Source organism: Centrocercus urophasianus, unplaced genomic scaffold, assembly GCF_019232065.1.
Source record: "Centrocercus urophasianus isolate 14NV4802_14NV808 unplaced genomic scaffold, USGS_Curo_1.0 seq_13, whole genome shotgun sequence".
NCBI lineage: Eukaryota > Metazoa > Chordata > Aves > Galliformes > Phasianidae > Centrocercus > Centrocercus urophasianus.
The window spans coordinates 36,522,173-36,548,314 of NW_024884475.1; the positions used below are offsets into that span (position 1 = coordinate 36,522,173).

Consider the following 26,142-nt stretch of genomic DNA (forward strand, 5'->3'; position numbering starts at 1 on the left):
TTGGAGTTCGGTAGAAATGCAGCATATATGCAAACTCCCTGGGCCGTGTTCTGTTGTTTTAACCACTGAAGGCTCGATTGGTTGTTCTGAATGAGGTGACGTGAGGAATTGCAAAAGAAGAAGGAAAGAAAAATGCTTATCTTCATGTCTTGAGACAAGCTGTAGGTAAAGGGGAAATGCTTGTGAACTACTGCGTTTCGCTCATGACCAGAAAACTCAGTTCAGACTTTGTTCTGTTTCATTGTCAGTAGGTAAATGCTGTGCCTGTGTTCCTACAGGCTTTCAAGAAATCATGACTATTTAGAGGGTTGCTGGCGTTGTTGTTTCTTTTAATGGATTGCATCCACTTTCATGTGCCTAATTTGTACAGCACCGTCTCTCGTGTCTTTGCTGTAGTCATCTACTTTTGCCGTTCCTCCTATTTGCTTAATTGCTGGAGGTCACGCTGTAAGTGCATCAGTGCTGTCTGCTGGGAACCTGTGGAGTATTTAGCAGCTTCCACAGAGGTACAGTGCTGCATAGTCCTAAGCCTTAACCGGAGAAGATACTCATACCTTCAAGCATTGGCAGCCTAACCATACAGTCTCTCTGCTGCTGTTCTATAAGCATTAAGAGAGAGCTCTAAGAACGTTTAAAAATTCCTATCTGTAAGCAGCTAACAGGGCCATAAAGTATTGCTTCAGGAGTTGTTTTGTTTTGAATTGCTTCCATGTGAAATGTGTACAGGAGAATAACTTAGCTTTCTGTTGCCGAGTTCATAATAACTTTGTCCTGTTGTTCACAGTCAAACTGCAGCTTCAAGCAGAAGAAAGAGGAGTGGTATCAATCAAAGGTGTAAGTGCAAACCGGTTTCTGGCTATGAAGGAGGATGGCAGATTGCTGGCACTGGTAAGCAGTATTTCTTAATGTATCTCTCTGTATCTTATTGCTAGGTCCTCTTTTCAGTCTGTGCAATGTATTGGGGAGAAATCAGCTCAGAAAAACTTGCGTCAATGAAGAGAGAGGTTTCTGCCCTCACCCACCAACAGCAGTGCATGCTAAAGAAGTGGAGTGGCACTGTCTGTGAGAGAGAAGTCAGAATGAATGTGTGGGGTAGGAAACGATGCGAACAAAGAAAGTATAAATGTTCTCCCTTTTTTTCCTCCAGAGTAATTTTTTCCTCTTAAGTTTCCTTTCACATAAGTGATGGTAAAGACCCTTTTAAAGTAGAAGGTAAAGCCAACTCGTACGACACTTTGATGTTTTTGGCAGTAGCTTGTGTATATTACTTTCTCATTCTCCTTTTTGTAGGGAATCAAGTTTGTTCTTTTTTTTTTTTTTTTTTGAGTACATACACTTCCAAGCTAGTGAGTTGGCAAGAAAAACATTTTTGTCAATATAATGATAGAATTAAAAATAAATAAATAGATAAAACTAGTTTGTTAGCACTAATTTTAATTTAAACTCTGTTCTTTTTTTATTACCATAGCATTAATTTTTAACTGTGTTTTGAAGCCAATCTGCTTAGCAGAATCTGAAAGGTAATAAGATCTCCAAGGCCTAAATCTTAAATAGAGGCTGTAAATTGTAGAATCACAGAATGGCTTGGGTTGCACAGGACCTCAAAGTCCATCTAGTCCCAACCCCCTGCTGCGGGCTGGCTGCCTGCCACCAGCTCAGGCTGCCCAGGACCCCATCCAGCCTGGCCTTGAGCACCTCCAGGGGTGGAGCTTTCATAAATCTCTGGGCAGCCTGTGCAAGAAAAAAAAAATCTTTTGTCCATGTTCATAACTTTGAATTCGAACAATCTTTAAATGTAGTGTCCAATGAAATACCGTTGTGGAGCATCCCACTGGAGTTTTAGTTTTAAACTAGCTGTGATGCTTTTGGTATCCTGAAAATAGTCACATTTGGATTCTGTGTCCCAGCTAACAACACTGGGAACAGGTATTAATAATAAAGTGAATTCCTAACCCCAGCTGAACTGCAGCTAGTGAAAGGCCCATGAGAAGGGCTACAGAAGTCACTAAGCGAAAGTGAAATTAGTCTCAGTGAAATTAGTCCAAAGGCAAACGGAATATTTCAACAGCTTTGTGTGTGCAGGGAGCCCTGGTGTGCTTCTCAACCACATAGTGCACCATCTCTTGCTTCTCCAAACAGGTTCTGTTTATGCCTGGGAATATAATTAAATAACCCATTTCAAGTTACAGTGTTATTTACTTGGATGTTTTGACAGATCAGTTGAAGAAAATGTGAATAGTAGTCTACTGTGCTATTCTTGTATTAAGGATAATTGGGAATTTCCTGTGGTACTGGTGTGCTGGCATTCTGCTTCCTGTTCAAATTACCCTCCTTAGCCTAAGCAGCAGTGAATGGTCAAAGTAAACGTTTGGCATCAGTTGTAAAATTACGAACAGTTGGCTGTGTTTGTATTTGGCATTTCCAGCCTCCTGTTGCACAGTGGATCTTGACTGTGTCCTTTGTAGGATGTGCCTCTGTTGCAGCTATGCACAGCGGTTTTGGAAATGGCTTTTACTTGAATCATGTTTGCTGCAAACACTGCTTCCTGCAACCCTTCAGATTTGCTATTCATAGGAGAAAACTCCTTGCTCTAAGAAGGTTTTGTTCTTCATCCAGCCCATGTTTCACATCTAATGACTATTTCTGCAGTTCTGCAATTGTTCTCTGAGGCACAAGCTGTGTTTTCCAGGAGGATTTCTGTGAGTTAGTTGTCAGTTGTGCCTCTGATCTTTTCTGCCTATAAACGCGTCCGTGGAATTGTGCATAATTGCCAGCGTTTCTTCAGTTTGAGGAGGGTTGTTTCAGCAGGAGCATTGTAAGAGCGCGTTCTGGAAATTTTTGTGCTGAAGTGATCTCATCAGTGCATGTGAATTTGTATCTGCTGAGATCTTTGGGTATTCCTTTAAAAATACTGCTGAGCTTTAATTTCTAAGCAGCTGTTTAATTCTTTATTCCAGTATTCTGTGTTTTTCCATCACTAGTTTTTAACAGCATACTTTCCAATTATGACAGAATTTGAAAGATAGATTTATTCCCAGGAAGAACATTAAACCCCTAAACATTATGAGGCCTTCACAAATTCCTGTGGTGAAACTGCTGGTTATTTTCTCAATTTTTCTTTTTATTTATTTATTTATTTATTTTATTTTTTCCTTGTCTGATCACCTTCTTAGTCATCAGTAAACCAGCCTAGGCCCCTGTTCCTTCCCTGTTCAGTTTTGTTCATAGGCACATATAGTATGTTGCCAAGTGATTCAACAGCTAAGAGCATGCCCATCTTTCAGGACTTGTTTTTTTGAGATACCACAATTAAGGATCTCTTTGGTATTGCACAGATGCACGCTAAGTTGAACATCACTTTACATAGTTTATTCTTTGTCCTGGGTATGTTTGGCTCTTCTGTAATTGCAGGCTCTCCTATCTGTGCTTGCGTCTTGCTTTGTTGTGTGAGCCAGGTTTCTGCTATGTGAAACAAACATTTTAAGGCTTATAGCCCCTTATGACATTGGGTAGGCGTACTAGTCTTATGTAAACACTTCTTAATGTCTGTCTTCTTTCTTCTTTCTCATTACTATCAAGTATCGATTTCTAATGTTTAATAAACATATTATCAGCTTCATAAATCCATTTGAAAATCTTCATTCAGCCCCGCTTTTCTTCCAGTTGGGTTCTTTGTGTCTTTGTGGTTTGTGCCTAGTTTGATTTTTGCAAAATGGCTTTTTGCTTAGCCAGTATCTTAATACTTACAGTGATGCTTTGCGTGGTGGGCTGCATTCCTGTCTTGAAATCTAGATGTGGCTTTTCATTAAGCTCTGTGTGCCCTCTGCCAACAGATTTCTATTGCTGTGGGAGAGTGGTGGTGTTTACTGGTCTGGTCGGTGGAGGAGATGGCTGGTGATTGATACAGCTAATCTAAAGCCTTCCTTGAAAATGCTTTTTTAACCAAGAATATTTTCTCAGAAATATTTTTTCAGAACTCCATCAGATTTTGAATGGCAGAATCAAAACATTTCACTTATAATATGGCTACTGTGTTTTATTTTGACTTTCTAGTTTCATTTAATTACGCTGATTAAGTATTTTCACTTCATGGAATCAAATGTTTCTGATTATTTCATTTTATGAAGAAATGTCTCTATTTCCTGTGAAAGGAACGACTGTTTTTGACTGCCTTTCCTATTTCACAACAAATAAATTGCCAGTAGTGTACAGCCCATCACGTTGATGTGGATTAGCTGTGGTCAGGCTGGCTCTGCTAGACTGAAGGGACATTTTTTCCCTTCGGTCTCAGGGATTAGAATTGTGGCACAAGAATATTTATCAGTTAAGCTTTGTGCAAAAATGAGGACTTCGGTATTCAGAGCAAACCATGTGGCACCTTTCTAAGTAATCTTTATCAACTTAAAGAATAGGTTTACTTTTTTTTTTTTTTTTTTTTTTTATGTTCTATTGCCAATTTTTGGTTATTTTTGGTTATTTTTATCACACCCACAAGTTGCATGAATGTGTTTGGGGAGTTTAATCTATTTTTCTTCATAAACCTGAAAAATTTGAGGAAGCCTAATAGGAGGAGTGTGTTTCTTTGAACTGTGATTGTGTTGCTTTTGTGCCAAGTTGTCTTTCACTTGTGTCCAGACTGTTGGTGCCTGCTTTGGTTCACTGTGATGGTTTCCCATGCTGGTGGCAGCTGAGGCTGAGCCCAGCACAGGGCTTCAGTTTCCACTTTGGGCAGCTGCACTGCACTAACCTACACTGGGCTCCAAGTTCTGTTCTGTTCCCAAACGCTGTTCTTTCTTACGTTGTTTCTGTGTCCTCTTAAGGCTGCCTGTAATCCATTTCAGACTTGAATCATTGGTTAATGCATCTGTTTTCCCACTGCTACGCTGAAAGGCATTACAATATAATCACTCTTCAGAATGATTATTTAAAATATAAATCATATGAAAATTCATTTGGTCAATGCAATTTCAAATATAAAAGCATTAGTCATTTATAAAAATGATAGATTAATTATGGGTGGTTTTTTTTTCCTAAGTTCTTTTCCTTAGAAACCAAAACTCCTCTCTGAAAATGGCTGAAGTGGAGGAGCTGTATTTTTTTTTTATTGCCAAAACTTGAAGACGTATGTTTGGAGATGGATTACTTTATTATAGTCTGCATTTGAATGACTTAATTGCTTGTAGCTGCAGAAACTGGGCATATGTAAGGAATGAACTCGTGTGTTTCTGTGCGTTCTCTGTGAAGTCTGGTTCTTTCAAGCTCACTTTTTTTTTTTTTAGTCTGAAATAGTTTGGCTAGTGTATGGGGCTGCTGAGTCACGGCCTGAACCTCTGATTAATCACCTGCAGAGATGAGCAGTGAGTCAGCCACGGGAGCACAGCTGAAGGCAATTCACCTGTGCTGCAGGAAGGGGTGGAGCCTGGCTGCACCTCTCCTAGACCCATTTAAGAGCTGGCTGCCAGGGGGGAAGGATCCCTACTGGAGATCCACTCCACTGGAGTTTACCACGTGAGCCCAGGGTAAGATGAGTGTTCTTCTTTCCTGCTCTAGTATGATAATTACATCAGCCAAACTCCTGGATATACTGTATCATCTGTATATTCATTGATTGTACAGCTACTTTATCTATTGATGAATATTACCAGAAGACTGTAGCTAAGATTTGCTTGCTTGTATAGGAAATTTCCTTACATCTCCTGTTTTCTCTCCGAGTTTTTGCATGTTTCCTTCTTCCTCCAGGCATCCCAAACTCTTTTTCAGGGTAAACGTGTATAACGGTGCTCTCCCTCCCCCAGTAAATTAATTGCAGTGTTGAACTTCATCCGTCTTTTCATTTGAGTGTATTTTTCTTGTTTAAAGTATAGGTTCTGCAGGCAAATTTGGTGCTATTTATGCTATTGGAACAAGATTATTGATTGACAGGGATAATCTTTTTTTTTTTTTCTTGTTGTGAATATGCTATGGGATAACTGCAGTTAAACTGTCCTGCTTTCTCTTGACTGTCAGTAGCTCTAAGTACCAGACACAATTCCATTAGCCAGGTTTTTTCTCCACTGGGACATAATAGGCATCCAAGGAAACTTGTGAATTGAGCATCATCTATTGCAAGAATTTTCTTAAATGATCTCACTGATCTGAATGGAATCATGAGAAAATTAAGATACTTTCTCTTCAGCATGGTCACTCTTGGGGAGCGTTGGTTTCCACTGAGTGCAGAGATGTGTGGATTGAACTACATTGCATTGTTGGTTAAAGCAGGCTCAACTTTCTGAGCAGCTTAGTGCAGCTGAGCATCTTCTCTCTGGTGACTGTAGGAAAATACTGCGAATATGAATGTGCACAACCTGGGAGTTGGGATCTGTCAGTCAGTGCTGATAGACATGGCTCTCCTTACACCTGACTATATTTCAGACAGAAAGAAGCAAAACCAGGATAGAATCTGCTTTGCCTTTATTAAAGACAATTAATGAGTCATAGTTAAAAATTATTTTTGTAGGTGTTTTAAACACTACATTAACAGTTATTGTATTTTTCTTTAAGCATGAAACATTTCATACAAATTTCTTAAATCTGAATGTACTGCTAAGTTAATATCATAAGTTAGTCCTGTAAATCAGACCAAGTGCTGGGTTGTGATGAAGTATCAAATAATCCCTTTCTTTTTCTCTTTCAGAAATGTGCAACAGAAGAATGTTTCTTTTTTGAGCGTTTGGAATCTAATAACTATAACACTTACCGGTCACGGAAGTACTCTGATTGGTATGTGGCACTGAAAAGAACTGGACAGTACAAACCCGGACCAAAAACTGGACCTGGACAGAAAGCTATCCTTTTTCTTCCAATGTCTGCTAAAAGCTGATTTGCAGGGTGGGTTCTGAACGTATGCCACACTACACTTTAAGAGGCAGAGTTTCTTGCTCCTCACCAAACTAGTAAAAATAGAAGCTGTTGTTTGCTGATATCAGCTACTTTTGCAGAAAGGTTAAAACATGAATGTTTCTTCCTGTCTTCATACTGCTCTGTAAACCTATTGTGCCAGTGTGTGTGGAGGTAAAATTATGTAGAGAATCTATTTTCAGGATCAGTAACACCTCTATTTTCTGCTAGAGATTTCTATAGAGCTATTTTATTTACTTTATATTCACTTTACAGAGTAAAGGGAAACTAACTGATGCACGCTAACAGGAAAACTTGCCATTTAAAATAATTTATATATCTGTAGCTTATTAGAGAATAAATACTGATTTTTTTTTCTTCTCAAAAATAAGTCCACAAATAATTTCAATATGGTCTAAGTAACTCTGAATAAAAATTTTAAATTATTAATATAATTATGTGAAATTTGTTGCTATCATGTAATGTTTCTGTAGGATTCAGGCAGCTCCCTGTGGTATAGTTTGTAGAAGCGGCCTGTGTAAACAGCTGGAAACTCTCTCATGCTTATATCAATTTTATCAAACCCTTCCCGGTATCCATAAAGTAACAGCTTAGCTACGTTGCTCGTGATGGGAGTAGCATGTTTTGTCCTGGCAAGCTCGTCCAGGTCCATCCACTCACACCGCAAGCATTCCTGCTGGCAGAAGTTGATGGTGAAGGAGGAGGGCTGCAGGCGACAGATGATGTACATGTCTGACTTCCCAAAGGCTCCAGGGTGTTTGTGTTGCTGTCTTATGCTTAGGATGGACTTGAACTCTGACTTGATGCCAGTCTCTTCAAAAACCTCTCGAACTGCCGTGTCTCCTAGGCAAAGAGAGCAATTCTTTGAATATATATAAGAACATACACTCTTTAAACCTTTTGATCCCAGAATAAACATCTTCTCTTCTGCTTAGCAAGCTTTTCAAAATGCAGAGCTTGTTTGCCTTTCTACACAAGGACAAGCTAACTTTTTGGTCCCTGAACAAAACTAATTGCAAACTACCTTTCTTTTGCATATGCTACAAAAAGATGAAAGAAACTTTCCGTAATACTGTCTCCAGGGTGTAGTTTTGAAATTTGTCTTCTATCTTGCAGTAGAATGTTCTGCATAAGTTTAACATCAAATATATAGAGGCCTTTGGGGGATTGGAAGCCCATTAATACCTAGTGCCTGCAGAACATTTGTGTTTGTAACTTTCACTGCAGTTTTAATTACAAGGCAACTGGCTATAGGGAAAGATGCTCATGTGCCATTACTAATGCCTAGGGAGACTGCACTGTACACAGCCCAGGGTGGCCCTTGCAGTCCTCTGGTTTAAAAGTGTTGCAAAGCAAACTCCCTAGGGCAAGTGATTTTTATTATAAGGATGCATTGCACAGAAATGGTCAAAGAAGGTAAACAACTGAGATTGGGCAGAATGCCAAGGCAGGCTATGGTGAGAAAAACTGAACAGAGATTTCATTTAAGCTTTGAGCTTTTCTTTTAGATCAAGTGCCATTTTCTTTTTCTGTTTTAATGTATGTATTTTAAATATGACACTTAAACTAGAAGAAACAGTAGGGCTTGAATCTCAGAAATAAGCGAAGCACACAGATTATTCTATTTGCATAATCTCCATTATGAAGCTATTCAGATTACTTGTGCAAATCAATTTGTTCTCATTAAAGTTAGCAGTAATGTATTTTGTTGCTTCAATAATCACAGGATTTTCAAGCGTTGTAACACCGCTTAAAATTTGGACTCTTGGGTGAGTTTATAAGATTTCATATAAGTGATGGAAAAAGTAAAAATTTTTTTTATTTTATTCATTACTAATTTATCTCTTTGGTAATATTGAAATGTGATGCACAGAACCATAGCATTTATTATGATATTGTTAAGCAGAGGTAGGAGGGGAGCTCTGAGTGATTTGTTTCTTCCTGGTCCTTACTATTTACATCCAGGCTCCATCCATAATCTCACCTGTTACTTGAGGGATGGCTGCTGGTACTCAGAATTGCCCTAGTGAAGCAGTCTCTCATTCTAGTTATTCTTTTCCCTCACTACAAAAGCTCCTCTGGTATCTCTTGGCTCAGATCCTCTTACTCTAAGGGCAAGAGTGTCTGGCTAGGCAACAAACAGTGTTGGGGGTTCTTTAAAAAGCATGAAGCCATTCCATTGTGCTGAACGTAATTGCAGTGTTGAACAAAGAATTTTGATTTCTATCACTGTTTGACAATGCAGTTGAAATGTGATTCCAGAGTTGCAAAAACTACAAGTCAACTTTCTCCGTGTGTTGAAATAATGAATTGGAATAGAAGCTTTCCACACATTGCTATAGGATCACTGCTAAGATAAGGTATGAAACAGATTTTAAGGTATCAGTACTGTTTGTAGAGCTTCTGCATTGCTCTGGGCAGCGTTTTTGTCAAACTTCACTTATTAGAAGAATATATTCCTATCTGAAGACAGATGTGGGCTAAATAACTGTGAGTTTAGCTTTTGAAACTAAGACCTACCTAATAACTGCAGTATAATTTAAGAATTAACCAGTCTGTGGATTGTAGTTTCAGGAGGTGAAATACAAGGACAAAAGCACAATCTTCTATCTCTTCGTACACATCCTTGTTCATTCACCTTTGAATGTAAGTGCAGCAGCTGTGTTGAGCATCACTTGTGCTATGCTAGGTAGAAATAGCTGTCCTCAAAACAGCATTGTTTCTTAATGCAGAAGTGCCTTATGTCACCTCAAAGTAGGTGGCCCCAAACATCAGGAACTGCATTTACGCCGGTCCTGTGCCAAGAGCTGTTAGTGTAAGCAAATCAGTGGATGAGGGTGGAAGGAAGCACGTGTATTTATTGCTGTTTTGCACACAAATATTGAAAGCTGGAAATTTTAGATTTTTGCCCAGGACGTCTCTGAGCCCCCTGCCCTGGATTGCAGTGTGAGCTGAGGACTTGTGATTTCAGTTTTTACGTTTTGTTATCTGCTGATTATTTAAGTCCTCTGTGCTTCTTACTTTTACTGCTACATACCCAACAAACCTATGAAAGTTGGCTTTAAGTACTTAGAGAACCTGTGCAAAAATGGAGATGTTGTAACGCTTCCCTGCCCTCAATATGATCTCACCCTAACCTTCACGTCATAAGATCGTGTCACTTAATCCATTGGCCACTATTTCAAGGCAGTGAGTAGTCACAGGAGTGATGTGGGTCACTGTGTATTTCAGTGTTAATGTCTTTGTAGTTCCATTGATGTCTGACCTGTTATTGTTGAACTTACCAATGTCTTCACCAGGATTAGACAGACCTCCTGGGAATTTCCATCCACTTATGGTCTGCATTGGAGAAAAAAATATTAATGAAGTATGCAGCCTATTTTGTACTCTGGAATACGAAAGGTGACAGTTAACACATTATGTGAAGTTGAGGTATTGTAATTACTCTTACAAATGTCAGTAAAGATTTCAGTAGAAACTATTTTTTCTTGCTAATGTGATGATCAGAGACATCTACAGTCTGTATGAAATATTGGAACAAAACATCTACTGACTGAAACAAACTGTCTAACAATCATTAGACAATGTTGCTGCTAGATAACTAGATAGTAGTTGAATATTTTAAAAAGCTGCTATAGACTATATACTCTTATATTTAATCACTAATGTATCCCACTTCCATGTTTCTGGCTTTTTAAAAAATGTATATATATTTAATCTTACAAACAGGTATGATTTAGTACTGTTCTATACTGCACTGGCTTTAAGATGACTGTGTGTGTCTGTAATAACCATTTTGTGCAACCTGTCACTTGTTTTTATGGAGTTCCAAAACCGAGGCCTTGTGTGTGATTTATGTAAAGAAGCATTTATGGAATTGCAATAAAGTTCAGTACTTAGAACAGAACTGCAGACGTGGTGCTGTAATCGATACTGGTTACGAAGTCCTCGTTCCTACACCTCTGGCAAATGCACAAAGATCTGCAGGATTTTATTTTACATACCACTTTTTATTCCTTTCCTTAATAAATATGTATATAAGAAGAAGTTAACTAACCTTCAACTAGAAACTAATGCAGAAAAAAATGTATGCTAGCAAAAAAAAGAAGGAAAGAGGATTTTAAAAACAGTATTTGGATTGATTTTAATTTCCACTGATTACATTGGAAAATGCTTTTTTCTGGGCACTCATAAAGGGCTTGAATAGGAATTGAGAGTAATAGATTAAAAATAGTGCAGATGGAAAGTACATAGATTTGCTGGCTTTAAGATTTGCTTTCAGATCCTGGAAATCTTGCTGTGTGTGCAGTGGAATTGTCCTTTCATGATGAAACCCAAACAGCTCTTAAAAATCCACAAGCTTCTATTATAAAGCTGCATATAAACTTAAAATTTCTGAACCTTCCAGACCATAATCTGTAATTACCCATTTCGGGGAAGTGGTTCATTTGGGAGGAAGGAGGAGAGAAGAGTGGTGGGACTGGCATTGGCAAATAACTGTCTGAGCCAATTTGCTTGCACTGAGGTAACTGCTTGCTGCACAAGAACTGTATGGGTATTCACACACCTCAGTTTTTATACTTAATTTAAATAAAAAAATAAAAATGAGCTGTAAGGAGAAGAGACAGAAACAATCACTTTTCTCCTTTCAGCTCACCCACTGTAATAACAGCTTTGTTCTACAAAGGTAAGCAGAAACAGCTGACCTGGAATGTCATCCCACCTTTCAGATGGAGCCAGAGAAGAGTGTGGTGCTGTACTTGGTCCTGTTACATTCAGGGACCAGAGGGTAAGGAAGCAAATTCTGGTGAGTATAGAATTGGATGTCGAACCTCAACAGAATATCTGATGTCTCACTGTAAAACTGGACTGAGATATTTGCACTTAAAATGGCTGTGGTTGAGCTTTAGCAATAACTCAGTGTTAGCAAGTTAAATCTTAAAAATCTGTTGTCCCATGGGCTTAGGAAGCTACTGCTTCCTTTGAGGTTGCAGAATATGTAGCTTCCATTTTTACTCTTTGAGATCTCTTTTATTTAAGGTACTTATTGAAAGGTCAGCGTGCAATTTCTCACTGTTACATGCACAGAAATGTTAAGGAAAAACAAATGGAGTATTTGTATTACATACTGTTCTTTTCTTAGAGGCTTTCTGGGTTTAGAACCATTTCTGGAGCCTATGCCTTGCATACTGTGTTTATGCTTTAATTGGTAATTATTGAATGAAAGCCTGAAGATCTCGTTGTAGAGAAGTCCTTGAAATTTTACTGTACAGTAAGTACAAATATACAGTCAGCAATCTATATGGAACAAGAAAAGGATGCTTTTCTTCCTCCCAATTTGCATTGCAAGTTCAGTGAATGAATCTGCCAGTGAAAACACATTTTCATTAACTGTTGTGTTACCATGAAGTGATGGTTAACTTGGTTTCCAAGAAGAATTCTTTAGTAGTTATTTCAGGAAAAGCATAACAATATAGCCAGTGAGATTTTGGCTTAGATTGAACTATAAAGATGATGCAACCCTGTGAACTTCAGTTAGCATGTAGAGATTTTGACTTTTTTTTTCCATGTTAAAACTGCAAATAACCTTGCTGTCCTAGAGATGCTTACTTCATTTGTGAAAGATCCTTTGTCTGTTCAAAGCACAGTGTAAACTAAATGTATTTTAAACAGACTAGCAGAGACAGCTGCAAATGAGCTAGTGAGCTTTATGCACTTCTGTGTTAAAACCTAGGTTAGCTTGATAGTTGCTAGAAGAAATTTGCAGTGATGGATGCTCGGTTACCTCAAGCCACATCACATAACCCACCCCCACCACACTAACACTCTCTGGTTTGGCATCCTTTGTAGTGAGGTCAAGCACTTTGGTTTGTGAGAAATTCACAATCTTTACACCTGCTTTACACAGGTGGTTTACAGGTCATGGCCAACCATGGCATTGCTTATTTAATCCCACAAATATGCCTGGAATTTCAGAAACCAAGCAAAATCACAGTCTCCCAAAATCTGCTTTAAGCTGTGAGTGCTTTCTAGAGATCTGCATGGATCCAAACATAAGCTCAGGTACTCCTGGATCAGTTATAGGAGAAACATAAAACACGAAGCAGAAGGGGTAGGGGGTGATGAAGCCAAGAAACAGAGTGGGTTTCTTGGACTCTTCTAACCCATGTGGTGTGGCAGAGGAAGGACAAAGCCAGTGATGTGGTACATCTTCACAGTACTGGGAACTGCAAACTGAATGCTCATCAAGGAAGAAGTAGGTATTCTTTTGTACAGATATGCTAGCACCTGGAATACTTATACTGTTGCTTTTTAGTAGTAACCAACTACATTACTTGTCGTTTTTCTACCTATCATGCTTTTTAATCTAATGCACTACTAATGAATGTTAAAAATCGTCAAGTAAGATAAACACAAATGCAATACAAATGAGCATGCATGCACATGCCTGTCTTCATGCTTGTGGACCTTAGCTGGCATCATTCGCCTAAATGAATTTGATGAAAGGACAAACCATATAAACCTAAATGAACTTCTCCATTTTACAGCCCTGTAGCAAACTTACCTTATTTCTGTCTTGTACAACCAGCACCTTTCCATTGTTTTCATCCAATACAGCACCTATTAGAGAGACAATATTGAAAAAGATGTTGAACAATTTAACGTGTTTTGATGAAGTGTGACAAACCCCTAATGATCGTTAGCAGACCTAAAGAATGCAAGAGCAGAATGTCTACAGATAACCCAGCAGTGCTGCTTTCTTCAGCAGGAATGTGTAATCTTACTGAAATAAGAGATTTTTTTTCCTTATTTTGGCCAAATAGCCAGGATGGGCAAGAACTTTTCTCCAGTGAAATTCATGACAAAACTGCTTACAATGAAGCAGTAAGTGTGTTTTCTGGCTGATAACACTCAAATCTTAATACTTGGGGGGCTGACGTGTACTGCTGAGGAAAAAATTCCAGCAACTGAACAGACTCATACTCCACTGCCCGTAAAACAACCGATGACAGTGCACAGTCTCTGATTAACTTGTTAATCAAAGACCATTGCTCCCAAGTGGAAAAATGATGCTTTCACTTAGAGAACTACATCTATTAGAATGTATGAATGAGAAATTCAGCTTTTCCGTGCATCCTCATGCTGAGCCCAGGAATTTCTCCCACAGAGTGAGTTTTCCTACTGTTTAAAACCCAAGTGCTTGCATGTCTAAGCATCATGTCACTCTCATTAGTCATAGTGTAAAAATGTTTTCCCTTTAAAACAGGCATTCTGATTTTAAAGCCGTGCGCTGTGGTGAGCAGAATAAGTACAGCGGTGCAGCTTACCAGGTCCTTTTCCACATCAGTCATACGTGGGTTTAAAATTAGTGGGTAAAAAGTGCTTCTGGCACTGTACAGCAAGAGGAAGAATATATGGATAGCTCTGTGATGATATGCACATTTAAAATGCTATGGAGAAATATTTCCACAGAAAGGAATCATTAAGATATGAGTGTCCAGCACAAAACATCTTTCTTTAAAAAAAAAAAAAAAAAATACATGGTAGAATTATGTGTAGGAGGAATACTTAAAAAATGAAATACTAGTTCTCCTTCAAGATATGTCAAAGGATGTGCTTTAAGAGGGTAGTCACGAATCTGCTTCCCATTATTTGTGACAATGATCTCATTTCTCTTGTAAATATTTAGCAATGCCCAGGTTCAAGTACTGTACTGATCAAAAGAGGGGAAAAAAGGGAAGTGGGAGTTTTTGATGCATGCTGTGATTGCAGGGATTATTTTCTAGAAAAGCCTTTTTTAGCCTGATGGTTTGGTGAGACACAGGTGGACTGCTGAAGACAGGATGCTGCAGTATGAACCAGACAGGAAGAACTCATTTTTTTCCCCAAAATCTGATGCCTGTGAATGTAGTTTCTGGCCATAAAATTCTCTGAGATATCCAGAATCTCTAAGAGATGACAATTAAATGCAAAGCGAGAAGTAAGCACTGATAGGCTTCGCTCTCTGGTCTTGTTTTGCCAACCAAAATTGAGAGTCCCTGTGCAGCTCACTGGGCCACACCTGCTCAGCATCAGTGAGGCCAGGCTCTGCCCATTGGCTCAGATTTTGGTTTTGAGAACTTCCACTCTTGAAATCATCCAGCCCTAGGATGCCTTTCCAGAAAGGCTGACGCTTGAGACTAACCAAGCAGTCACCGGTATAACGCTGATTTCTTTTGACTGCTTTTTGTTGGTAGGTAAGAATCTTATGTTTAAAAGCCCTGAGACAACTTCATAATAAGTAATGGAGGGGAAAAATACCTTCCCTCTGGCAGTTTTATTTACAGTTGATGTAAGCATGTGACAAGATGTTCATAACAGCAGACCGGTTGTCTGGCAAGCACCCCTGAGGGCTTGCTTTATAAACACGACCAAGCAGCAGCAGGTATTGATTTGTAAAACAGCCTGGTGCCTTCTTTTAAATCACTTGTGATTGCATGGACAGCCATGACTACATAAGGCATCCTCCCAGCAGGCTGACCTTCGTGCAGCGGCTCGCTCCATACAGTTCCTTAAGTAAAAGCTTCTTTCACTTTACTCTTCCTTCTCAACTTCTCTTATGCCATTGCTATGGGGCATATTTACAAATATGTCACTTTCTGGATGGCAGAGAACTTCCCAAGTGCTTTTCAAAAACGCCTTGATCATTTCATTCACCAGAAGCTTTCCTGTCCCTTTACATATTTGGAAAATCCTGCCGCCTACGAACGGATGCAGTAAGTTAGCCAGAGATGCATCACATATTCCACTATTTCTAAACAATAATGGCCAAACCCTATGAGTAACATTTGCTACTTTCTCTTCTTGGCGATTCTGATCTAGTCTAGCCAATATGGCCTGACCTTGCTTATTCACACCTTTGTCATCTCTTGGCTGGCTGAGGGTAAGGCAGCAGCCCTGGATGTGCCGTGTTCACCGCGTGGGAAGCCACAGACAGTACAACAACAGCTGCTGGTCTGCTTGGCAGTGCAGGCTCTGCTGTTGATCTCCAGAATGCTCAAGGGACAAAGCCTTGTCTTTAGCTGGCTGGCCATAGTGCTGAGATGAGGACTCTCAGCAAGTTTGTTTCTCCTTACTGCAGAAGCTATCATAGTGTCATGAAGGTTGGAAAAGACTGCTAAGATCATCTAGTCAACCATCAGCCCATCACCACCATGCCCATTAATCCCTAAGTGATTATTCTAAAACACAGAGTTTTTTTTGCACAAGAAATAAGAACACCTGGAGTTTGGCACATGCACACTGCTGATGTTAAGTGTGACCATATTTAAATATTTTGGTATTAGAATAAAATGAGTTAAAAATAGAACAAAATGCTTCTGCTACCCAGGATCTGTTTGATGGGGTAGAAAGATGACAGGTTAAACACATGCCAGGTGATGTCCACACTGCTTGGTGCGTTCCTGCAGTGTATTCCACATCCACTGATGGTGCATAAAACATAAAAATATTATTGCAATAATTGCTTTCATATGCAGAAATGTCAGCTTAGTTCACCAAATGCCTTTCTGAGGTCTTCACCCGTTAAAAGAATTTTCAGCCATGGATAAGAATAGACAGATTTGAAAAGCAGTAGCACGCTATATACGTTATCTATTGTGTAGTATTTATATATGTGCAAAAACTATGAAATCCCTATCTTCCCATTTATTAAACTGCTTCTTTTCTCAGATATTTCATTTTCTATTTTCACAGAATGTAACTGAAGCGATAAAAAACACAATAGCAAATCAGCAAATGATATTTTGAAAGTGCAGGTTTTCCTGCTATAATTTTTCCAAATTGATTTTTCTTACAGAGAGCCTTTCCTGACAACCCACCCGGGCCACAACACTCCCACTGCATGGTTTCTTTTAGGCAGCACTTTCAGCTATGCACAACCTACTGCAGAAAAATCCCCTTTCAGTTAGTCATATTTCCTCAAAAATGCGAGAAATAAAAGTGCTAATACGGTTTTTTTTTTTTTTTTTTTTTTTTTTTTTAATGCATTATCTTAACTCGAGTTTAATGCCACATATTTTAATGGTGAGATTTTCGTCCACCAGGAAAACATGCTCTAACATGCCCATTGAAAAACCCAGCCTGCCTTCAGCTTCCACGCTGCCCTCTGCTGGCTTTGTAGCCGCAAGCTCACACTGACTACAGCACCACTTGGTAATTGAAGCCATTGCTTTTTGAATGCTCGCTTTCAACCTGGCCTGCTGCCAACAGCCCAGCTCCTGTCACAGCAAGAAGGGTCACTCGGCCCCTCGCGGCCAAGACCGAGAAAGTGAGGACATTCAGGGGGAGATGTGCTCTGCCATACTTGCCATATGCCACAACCTGTACCGGGCTGGCACGGCCTGAGCCATCATCACCAGCCTACAAGAAATTGCTGAGTGATGTGTCTGACAGTTGTGTCTGTGGATGATGCTGAGAAGGAAGGCAGAAGCATGCACATTTGATGAGGCTGAGTTCAAGCTGACTGTGGTTTTGGCTCACCATTACTTCCTTGCACTGTGATGTGTAAGAAATGGGACACTGTCTTCTTGGTCCTGAGTTTCCTTCCTTTTTAGAGCAACCTTTCCAGCAGTGGTTGGGGGGAGGTCTAGATGGGCCTGGGTATTGTCCAGGTGCTTGGGACATAGCCCTGTTACACAGATATGTCAGAGCAGCTTCTGGACTGTGACACTTGTAGCCAACAGCTGCGCTAGCTCCTTAGCAATCACTGCCACTTCCGTCTGCCCCGTGCACAGACTTTTTCCTCAATTGGAATGGCTGCAGAAATCAGAAGATTGAGAAACGCACAAATGCACTCAGGGCAGATCGGTGGAGCAATCCTACGTTCCTATCGCTATTCCCACACTTGCTGCCAGCCTTCCCGCGGCAGCTCCGTGCCACTCACCTGCGACTCCCAGCTGGTGGCTGGCAAAGGCGGGCAGCCTGCTGGGCCCCTCGCCCAGCCACCGCGTCAGGGTGGCCGAGCCCGACTCCGCGTGATGGAAGTCAAAGCCCTGCGACGCGGCCACGGCCGCCAGCCCGCTCTGGAGGATGGGAACGTGGAGCCAGACGGCGACCCGGCCTTCCTGCTGCCACTGGGCGACCGAGGCTGGAAGAGAAACGCGGGGCCACCGGTCAGGCCGCAGGCCTGGAGACGAGAAGTTTAGGACAGACTACCAGCCGGCCGGCTTCCAGTGGCGCGCAAGGTAGGGTTTCTGCAGGGACGTCCACGCTCAGGCCCGACGCTCCGGGCCTAATAAATACGTGCCAGGGGGAGGCAGAGCGGCATCAGCAGCGTTACGCTGTAAGCGGCATTAGATTACCGGCAGCGCGGCGCCGCTCTCGCCCGGCCGCGCGCACCCACCTCCCCCGCCCGCGCCGACCCCGTGTCCGCCACTTGCCCCGCAGCCAGCGCCCGAAGGCGGCCCGCTCCCGGCGGCGAGGCCAGCGCAGCTCGGCCAGCTCCACGCTCACCCCGCCATACTTGTCCAGCCGAGGCTGCGGCCTGCCCCGACCCCCCCCCGCCGCCGGCCCCCGGCCCCGCGCCCCGCGCAGCGCCCGCCACAGCGCCGGCCCCGCCATGGAGCGGCGGGAAGCGGCCGCCCCGGGGGCGGTGCCGGCCTCCGCCTCCGGAAGCACTGCGCGGCGGCCGCCGGGCGGCCATGCCGCCCGGCGAAGAAGCAGGGGACGGCCGGCCCCGGGCGGGAGCTCCCCGCTGGCCGGCGGGGCCGAGGGCGGGCCGCCGCTGCTGCACGTCGCCGAGGCGGTGCAGGCAGGTATGCGGCCCGGACGGTGGGAACGGCCTTGAAGCCGGGATCTGCCGCCCCGAAGCGGCGTCGGCACCGACGGCCTTTCGCTGCGGCAGACGTGAGGTCTGCTTGGTAAACGGCACGCGGGCCCGGCTGCTCACCCGGCCTTCGGTGCCACGGGAACGCGCTCTGTCCGTGCGCGGCCCGTGCTGCTGAGGCGCGGCCTGCGGGCGTGCTCGTGTGGGAGCGCGGGGTGTGCGGCACGTGTCCCGTGTGCAGAGCGGTGATGTGCTTTTCCCGAACCTTTCAGAAGATGACAAAATCCCCAAGATGTTCCGGAGAGCCCTGGCGCAGCTGTCTCTGAACAGCATGAAGGCCGCCAACATCTGCATCGGTCGTCCGGTGCTGCTCACGGCGGCGGGAGGAAAGCAGGAGGTGGGTGAGGCCCCTCCATACTCTGCTCCTCCTTTGGGCAGCCCTCGCGTTTCCGTCCGCTGGTGCTACTCGTACCTTAGCCCTCTGTGGAACCGGGTTGCAGTCTAATCCTCCTTCTTCCTCAGCCCGTGTTTTTATTAATATTGCTTACTTTGGAGAACTGAATGTGGGGCCGCTGACAGCTGTTTGCTTTGAATCTGCTTTGAATGGCATCCTGGCTTCTACCAGAAGTAGTGTTGCCAGCAGGACCAGGGAGATGGTTGTCTCCCCGTACTTGTCACTGATGAGGCCATATCTCAGTTACTGTGTTCACTTTTGGGCACTTAACTACAAGAAAGGCATCCATGCCCTACAATGTGTCTAGAGAAGGGCAGCAGAGCTGGGAAGGGTCTAGAGCACTTCACTCGCATAAGGCTGAGGGAGCCGCGGTTGTTCAGTCTGGAGAAGAGGAGGCTCTGAGGAGACTTTATGGGCCCTGTACAATTGCCTGACAGGAGGTTGTGGCAAGGTGTTAGTTGGCATCAACCTCTTCTCTCAGTTAACAGTGATGGGATGAGAGGTGATGGCTTCAGGTTGCACCAGGGGAGTTTTGGGTTGGACATTAGGATAAACATCTGGAAGATTGGTGATGTACTTGCACAGGCAAGGGAAGTGATGGAATCATTGTTCCTGGAGGTGTTCAAGAAACGTGTAGATGTGACACTGAGGGACACGGTTTAGTGGGCAGTATTGGTGGTAGGTGGATGGTTGCACTAGATAATCTTAGTCGTCTTTTCCAACCTATGATTCTATGATTCTTCGAGGTCTGCACTGCCTGGCCCACTCCAGGCTTCCCAGGTGGGAAGATTGGGCTGAGTGACACCACACAGAAGAGCCTGAGAGTCAGTGTGGGTGATGCCGTCACCGTGCAGCCCGTGACTGGTGCGGTCATCCAAGCAGAGGAAGTTGCTGTGAAGATGAGGTATGGAATATCTTGTCCCCTACCAATATGCCTACTGCAAGGCATCTGCTTTGCACTGCACACTCTTAAAAGGTGCCATTTTTCTTTCATGCTTGCATGAAATCAGTATGTAAGATCCAAGGGAATGGCATGAGGCTACGTCAGGGGAGGGTCAGGTTGGGTGTTAGGAAGAGGTTCTACAGCAGAAGGTGGTGGGCATGGAACAGGCTGCCCAGGGCGGTGATTATGGCCCTGAGCTGCCGGAGTTCAAGGAACAACACTCTCAGACATGTTGTCTGATTTTTGAGTGGTGCTGTATGGATCCAGGAGTTGGAATTGGTAATTCTTATGGGTCCTTTCCAGCTCAGGGTATTGTGCGATTCTTTGAAAATTAAGCATCCACAGATGCTTGAAGGACGAAGGCTGAAGTTTAATACCTGGTGGCTAACTGCTGCCTCCTGTGTGGGAAGCAGAGTGGGACAGCTGCAGCGTGAGGAGATCTCAGCTGAGGGAGGATTAGTGCTGTCGTGGAGAGCGAGATTGTGACTGTGTGGGTAGGGTGGGTTCTTTAAGCTCCTGAGTCGCTTGTAAGGCCCAAGGATGGTCTCTGCACAGTGTTGATGTTAGGTTAGAACCAGAAGGAGCCTGTGTTGTGGCTGTTGTCATTAGAGGTTGTGCTGCAAGCTGCTTCCTGAGGAGCTCCTGGTGAGAAGTTGTGCCGTGGCTGGGGCAGTGGAGGGCTGACAGGCTCGGGAGAGCCCTCAGAGCTTCATCTATGATGTGTGTGGCTTTTACTTATTGGAATGTTTGTTGTTTTTTTTTTTAACTGGAAACTCTCGCAGAAGGGGTTTGGTTTTTTTCCCCTCTGAATTCACCAACGGTGGAGAGCAGAAAGTGCAGATTAAGGCTGTCTTGAAATTACAAAGGCTTTGAAAAATTAGCCATTTATTGGTCTGCTGAATGACTTCTTATCTTTGTCACTGACTTAACGTTCCGCAGTCAGCATGTGGGTTGATGCAGAATCTGGTTATGGTTATTTCCTAAATAAAGCTGTTTTCTAATCACTTTGAAAAGTCTCCCAACACCTGTAATTTCTCTAAGAAAATGAAAAAATCATGTCATTGCAGCTTTTTGCTACTGCTAATTTAGTCCTATAGGAAGTTTGATTTGATATTGCAATATTTGATTGTTACTGCAAACAGTTTGGTTATAAAAGACACAGGGTTTGAATTTCAGGTGGTCCTGCGCAGACCCAGGAGTTGGACTTGTGCATCCCTTCCAGCTCTGGATATTCTGTGCACCTGTGATAAGGATGAAACCAGAGGCATCACTTCTGAAATACTTGTGATAACTGTAATTCTTTTTGAAACTGTTCCAAAGGGAGAATTTTCTTTCTGAAGAAGGATTTTGTGCCAGAATCCTTTACTTGGGCTCCTAGAAATGCTATACACGTTGTGCCCCCAAATTTAAAGTCACATAAATTAAGGTTTTTCTAGAATGGCTCTAGGAGAGGACACATGCAAACAGGAGTTAGTCTGTTTTAAGCCTACTGATGTACTGCAAACCACTGAAGCAAATTACAGTGAGTTGATATGTACTAAGTTAACAGTAAATTTAGAGCCAATCTGTCAGATAAGAATATTAGATATTAAAATAATAAATGGAATCCCGTTGTCCCAGAATTTCTTACTTTTCTAGATGCTTTACAGGTATAATTTATTCTCTGAAAATTTGTATCTCTGGGGATTTGCTTGCATGCATTATTTATTTTCCATTAAAACCAACTTCAGTCTCAGACCCCAGCAGTGCAATTGAGTGTGTGTTTGCTTGTCAGGAGCAGCTGTGCCATTTTGAGGGCTCCCCTCTGATAGCAGAATGCCTCATTCCCTTAAGTTACTGTTTTGATCTCTGAAACTGAGAAATGGATTTTTATTTCTAGGCTTGGAGCTCCCTCTCTTGGTCATAATTTTATTTGCAGCTGATGCATCTGATTCAAATGTTTTTGGTGATGCTGTTCTCTTACAGGGGCTGACCTGTGGAATGGGCTCATATAATCTAAATTTGTAAATGTAGTTTACTCTGTTGTTTATTGCAGCATTTTGTATGAAAAATAGAACAAAATTACATGCAAACACTCATTTTGTTAGCTGTGTGACTGATATCTTAGGAGTTGTTACTGGAGCCAAAGAGGAGCTCATTTATCTCTTCCGGTTGTGGGGTTAAATCTCAATGTGTAAAGTTGGTGGTATTCATTGTCCTGGTGCCTTGGTGGCATAGGCTCTGTAGACTCTAGTTTTTGTAGCAATTAGTGACTGAAAAAATATTGTTTCTTCTTACCACAGGGATAAAGATGCCTGCATTAATGCTGAGGAAATGTCAGTCTGTCTGCTGAGAAACTTAGGTATAAATTTTGTTGCTTTTCTTTTGACTATTCAGTTTTTTATAGTGCAGTGGAAGGACATTTTGGACAGAAAAGCAGAGTGTTTCCTCTGTTCTCACTTGAGGGCTTATGCCGAAATAGAAGGGATTATTTGTCTCACAGGGATCTTTTGGCTAAGTCATATTACTATGATTCAAATATCTAACTTGTCTTAATCCTGCTCTTTCTGTCGTTCGTACCTATGGCTGTTTCAAATACAGTTGTTGAGCTGCCATTGTTGGCCTACTGGCTGATGGACTTTGGGATTCTCTTGTGTGGCAATGAAAAAGAGAACAATATTATGCATTAAGAACAAGATAAGGGATCAGTACTGGTGTGAAATCCCATGCTCTGAATCTTTAATGTATTGATAATAAATAAGCAAAATTACTTTTCATTGGGTAGCAAGAGTCTGTAAGTAAGGAAAAAATAAAACCAGTGTGTTTTTCAAGGTATTGGAATTCAAAGTTTAAATTTCTCAGTAAAAACTTTCTGGTTTAGGAATATAGTATAACAGTGCTGGCAAGCTAAGAAGCAGGAAGCACAAATTGGATTCCAGATTTGTGAGTTTGGCTGGAAATAATAAATCCTGTTTACATCAGTGCTTTCTGTGCCTATAGGGTGCATTAAGATCACATTTCCAGATCTCTCTCTGCCAACACAGAGATAAAACTTTACTTTCTGTAGATCAAGGCTTAAGGCTGAATATGAAATACTGTGAACCTATGGGGCACACAGCAAATACAAATTTTTTACATCTTACAGTATTAATTCTGTAATCCTGCTGTGCACACTGTGTGAAGTTCAGAATGCTCAAGTAATGACGGGCTTAGTACAAGAGTTTATGTATGATGACAAATGTTTATCCAGTACAGTCTTTTTATGTATAAAAGGATCATTTTTATTACCTGAAATTACATGTAAACTATGAACTACCTTCTGTGGTGTTAATTTATAGTACTCTTTACATTTTCTGTGAAGGCTATCCTAAAATTATCGCCACCAATTACTTTTATCAACTTTCTCCTTTTTTTTTCTTTTCAATTCTCTCACAGATGGGAAAGTTGTTTTACCAGAAAATCTCCTGGCATTCAGTTTCTATGGCAAACTGTGTAATGTGCTGGTGATGAAGGTGAAGGGGACGGACAGTCTGGAGCTGCATGCCCAGGCTGGTGCCATTTCCAGCGAGATGTGTGAGCCAGACCTGGAGAAATCTGACTTGGAGATGAGTGCGCTGGATCTGTCCTTACAGCTCAGCAGGATGGACATTGATGAAGATCCAGAGGCTGCATCTGCGAGCACTCCATGCAAACCGGTGTGTCTGGGTTCACCAGTTACACCCAGTGCTGCTGTGACAGCTGCTGCTCAAGGTTCTCAGGGAGATGAAGCCTGCAGCAGAGAGGGTACTGCAGACTTGGCTGCTGGTTTGGAGCTGCCTGGGAAAGAAGGCAGTGAGAGGCTTCCATCGGCTGCCAAACCTGGAGCATTCAGCAGCACAGACACTTTTTATTACATTTCTTCAAGAACTAGAATCAATTTTATAGAAACTAGGACGAACATAGCAGAAGATAGTGACCACGGACCCCGAGTTACCTATGACATGATAGGAGGTTTAAGCAGCCAGCTCAAAACTATTAGAGAAATGGTTGAACTGCCCCTGAAGCAAGCTGAATTGTTCAAGAGTTATGGTATGATGCTAAGAGTTGACTTTCTTCACTTGATACTAGTAATTTTTTTCCTCTAATGTGACTTTTTTTTTTTTTTCTTATAAACCAAGTTATTTTTACCAAAATATGCACTGAATTTTATGTCGTGCTGATCCAGCATATCTGTGTGTCCAAGCATTGTCAAACTGTTTTACAGTTTGTACTACATGGCTGCGATGAAGATGTAGTGGTTAGTTTGTGTGAAAAGTAATTCAGTAGGAAAGTAACATGTATCTATATCTAAGACAACTCAAATATGCTTAGGCAGAGTTTATAGCAAATAGTGGGATGCTGTGAGGAGCCTCCTTCCCTGCACTGTCCGGCTCTGACCTCCAACCCCAGCATCACCACGTGTTCTTGTGTTGACCCAAATGTTGCTTCAGCAGCAAGGTTCTTCACACTTGGCTCCCAGTGTATCCAGTCAGACTCTCTGCTTCTTCCACAACCACAGGAGTGCTGGGAGCAGAGGCAGAGGGGCTGCCCTGGAGGCCAGAGCTGCCAGGCGGCTCTATATCCTGCAGTACCAAAAACACCACACGAGGGAGCAGTGTGTGCTGGAATGGGCTCTTAGAAAGTGGGCTGTCTGCAAAGGCACTATTCCTGTCCTCTGTCAATTAGCCCATCAGTTTCGCCCTTTTGAGTTCCTAAGACTCAGTCTTTGTGCCTACAGGTGTCTTACCCTCTGTTACTGCAGCAACGCACTTCATCCAAAGTTGGTCCCCTCTTTTGGGGGGGACCTTCTTAATTTTCAGTTTTTGCTTTTGGTTTTCTACTCTCTCAATTTGCCTTTGCTGGTCTGAAATGTTTCTTTTCCAGCTGGGGTCACAATCTAACTTCACTGTGGTCATCTGTAGCTTGTATCCAGTTTTAGCTGGACCCAGGAATATTTTGTTCTTTCAGTGTCCATTATGTTCTATGCATCTTTCTGTCTGCTTTGGCTTTTCATGTTTGCTATTAAAGGGGCACATTTGTCCTTTTCACACATGGGTATGTATTTTTCATCTTTTTTTTTGACGACTGCTGTAGGGTGTAGCTGAGTACTTCAATCCAGGCTTGTGGTATTTCTGAGATCCCTGGAGTGTGGAGGAAAGGTGGTTTCCTGGTGTTGGAAATTTGGAATAATGGCACTGTAGGAGTTGTTAATAACTTCAAAAAGAACATTTGTGAAGATGAGGTGCTTAGACCAATAATTTTTTGGAAAAAATAACGCCTAAAACACAGGGAAAACCATGAAAGAAAATAAAACAATTGAAATGTTTTCTTTTTAAACAAAATCATTTGGACTTTAAAAAAGCTGAATATGCATCCCGTCTGTCACACATCTTGTAGAGAGCTCTTTCCCCTGAAAATGCCATTATAGCAAAATGAAAAGAATAATGTTGGCTAGAGAAGTGAATGCTGAGATCAAGTTCTAATCAGTAATAACTGTGAGGCAGCAAAATGTGCCAATGCAGCATAATGTGCAAATGATAAATGAGGCATTTATCACAAATAACTTTCTTCTCTGTTTGTGTGCATGTGCTGGTTTGAAGGAATCTCACCTCCTAGAGGAGTCCTGTTGTATGGCCCTCCAGGTACTGGGAAGACTCTCATTGCCAAAGCCATTGCAAGTGAGGTTGGCGCTCACGTAACTGTTATTAATGGTCCTGAAATAATAAGCAAGTAAGTTGACTCAGTTCATGTTAATTAATTCTGTAGATACGTTAGCCCACAATCTGTGTGGGCATCTACCCATTGGAGGCCTATCATCTTCTGTGGAATGGGCTGTAGGCTATCCATCCAAGAGTCAAAAACAGATGGGAAAGGCTTCTCTCAAGTAGGACTCCTCTTTCTTGTTGCAGTAACAGGGTTTCATTGGATTTGGCTTAGAAATTTGGGTAAGCATGGACTGAATTAAAAAGAAGACTAAAACTGCACCTGCAGTCGCATGCTGTTTCTGCAACCAGAGGAGTTACTTGACTTGCTGATGCGTATTTG

The 26,142-nt window shown here is 42.1% G+C and overlaps 3 protein-coding genes across 4 annotated transcripts in view; 2 read left to right on the plus strand and 1 right to left on the minus strand.

The window, feature by feature from the left end:
* Window positions 1-10,804, plus strand: part of FGF2 (fibroblast growth factor 2) — a 40,467-nt gene extending 29,663 nt beyond the window's left edge. The window contains exons 2-3 of one of the 2 annotated variants that reach the window (XM_042812398.1): window positions 785-888; window positions 6,674-10,804. In XM_042812398.1, the coding sequence (XP_042668332.1) occupies window positions 785-888; window positions 6,674-6,859 (290 nt within the window). In that variant the 3' untranslated portion in view covers window positions 6,860-10,804. Of the gene's footprint in view, window positions 1-784; window positions 889-6,673 lie in introns of those variants that run through there. The other variant, XR_006167752.1, reaches the window with a different exon arrangement.
* On the minus strand, window positions 6,434-18,205 carry NUDT6 (nudix hydrolase 6). Its single transcript, XM_042812454.1, has 5 exons — window positions 18,185-18,205; window positions 17,822-18,089; window positions 13,463-13,518; window positions 10,182-10,236; window positions 6,434-7,740 (listed from the first exon to the last, which is right to left on the minus strand). The coding sequence occupies exons 1-5, from the start codon at window positions 18,203-18,205 to the stop codon at window positions 7,352-7,354; spliced, it is 789 nt and encodes a 262-aa protein (XP_042668388.1). The 3' UTR covers window positions 6,434-7,351.
* Window positions 18,206-26,142, plus strand: part of SPATA5 (spermatogenesis associated 5) — a gene marked incomplete at its 5' end in the record, with an annotated part of 180,366 nt that continues 172,429 nt past the window's right edge. The window contains 6 exons of the mRNA XM_042812455.1: window positions 18,206-18,692; window positions 18,976-19,100; window positions 19,904-20,061; window positions 22,383-22,441; window positions 23,515-24,147; window positions 25,698-25,827. Of these exons, the coding sequence (XP_042668389.1) occupies window positions 18,206-18,692; window positions 18,976-19,100; window positions 19,904-20,061; window positions 22,383-22,441; window positions 23,515-24,147; window positions 25,698-25,827 (1,592 nt within the window). The remainder of the gene's footprint in view (window positions 18,693-18,975; window positions 19,101-19,903; window positions 20,062-22,382; window positions 22,442-23,514; window positions 24,148-25,697; window positions 25,828-26,142) is intronic.

Bases quoted from the DNA above. Each gene is read 5' to 3' on its own strand.
- NUDT6 (XM_042812454.1), bottom strand. From the start codon at position 18,205: ATGCCGCTCTGCCTCCCCCTG. The intron at 13,519-17,821 runs GTGAGTGGCACG...TCTCTCTAATAG, and splicing joins CCACCAGCTGGGAGTCGCAG to GTGCTGTATTGGATGAAAAC. The intron at 7,741-10,181 runs GTAAGTTCAACA...CTCTTTGCCTAG, and splicing joins TAATCCTGGTGAAGACATTG to GAGACACGGCAGTTCGAGAG.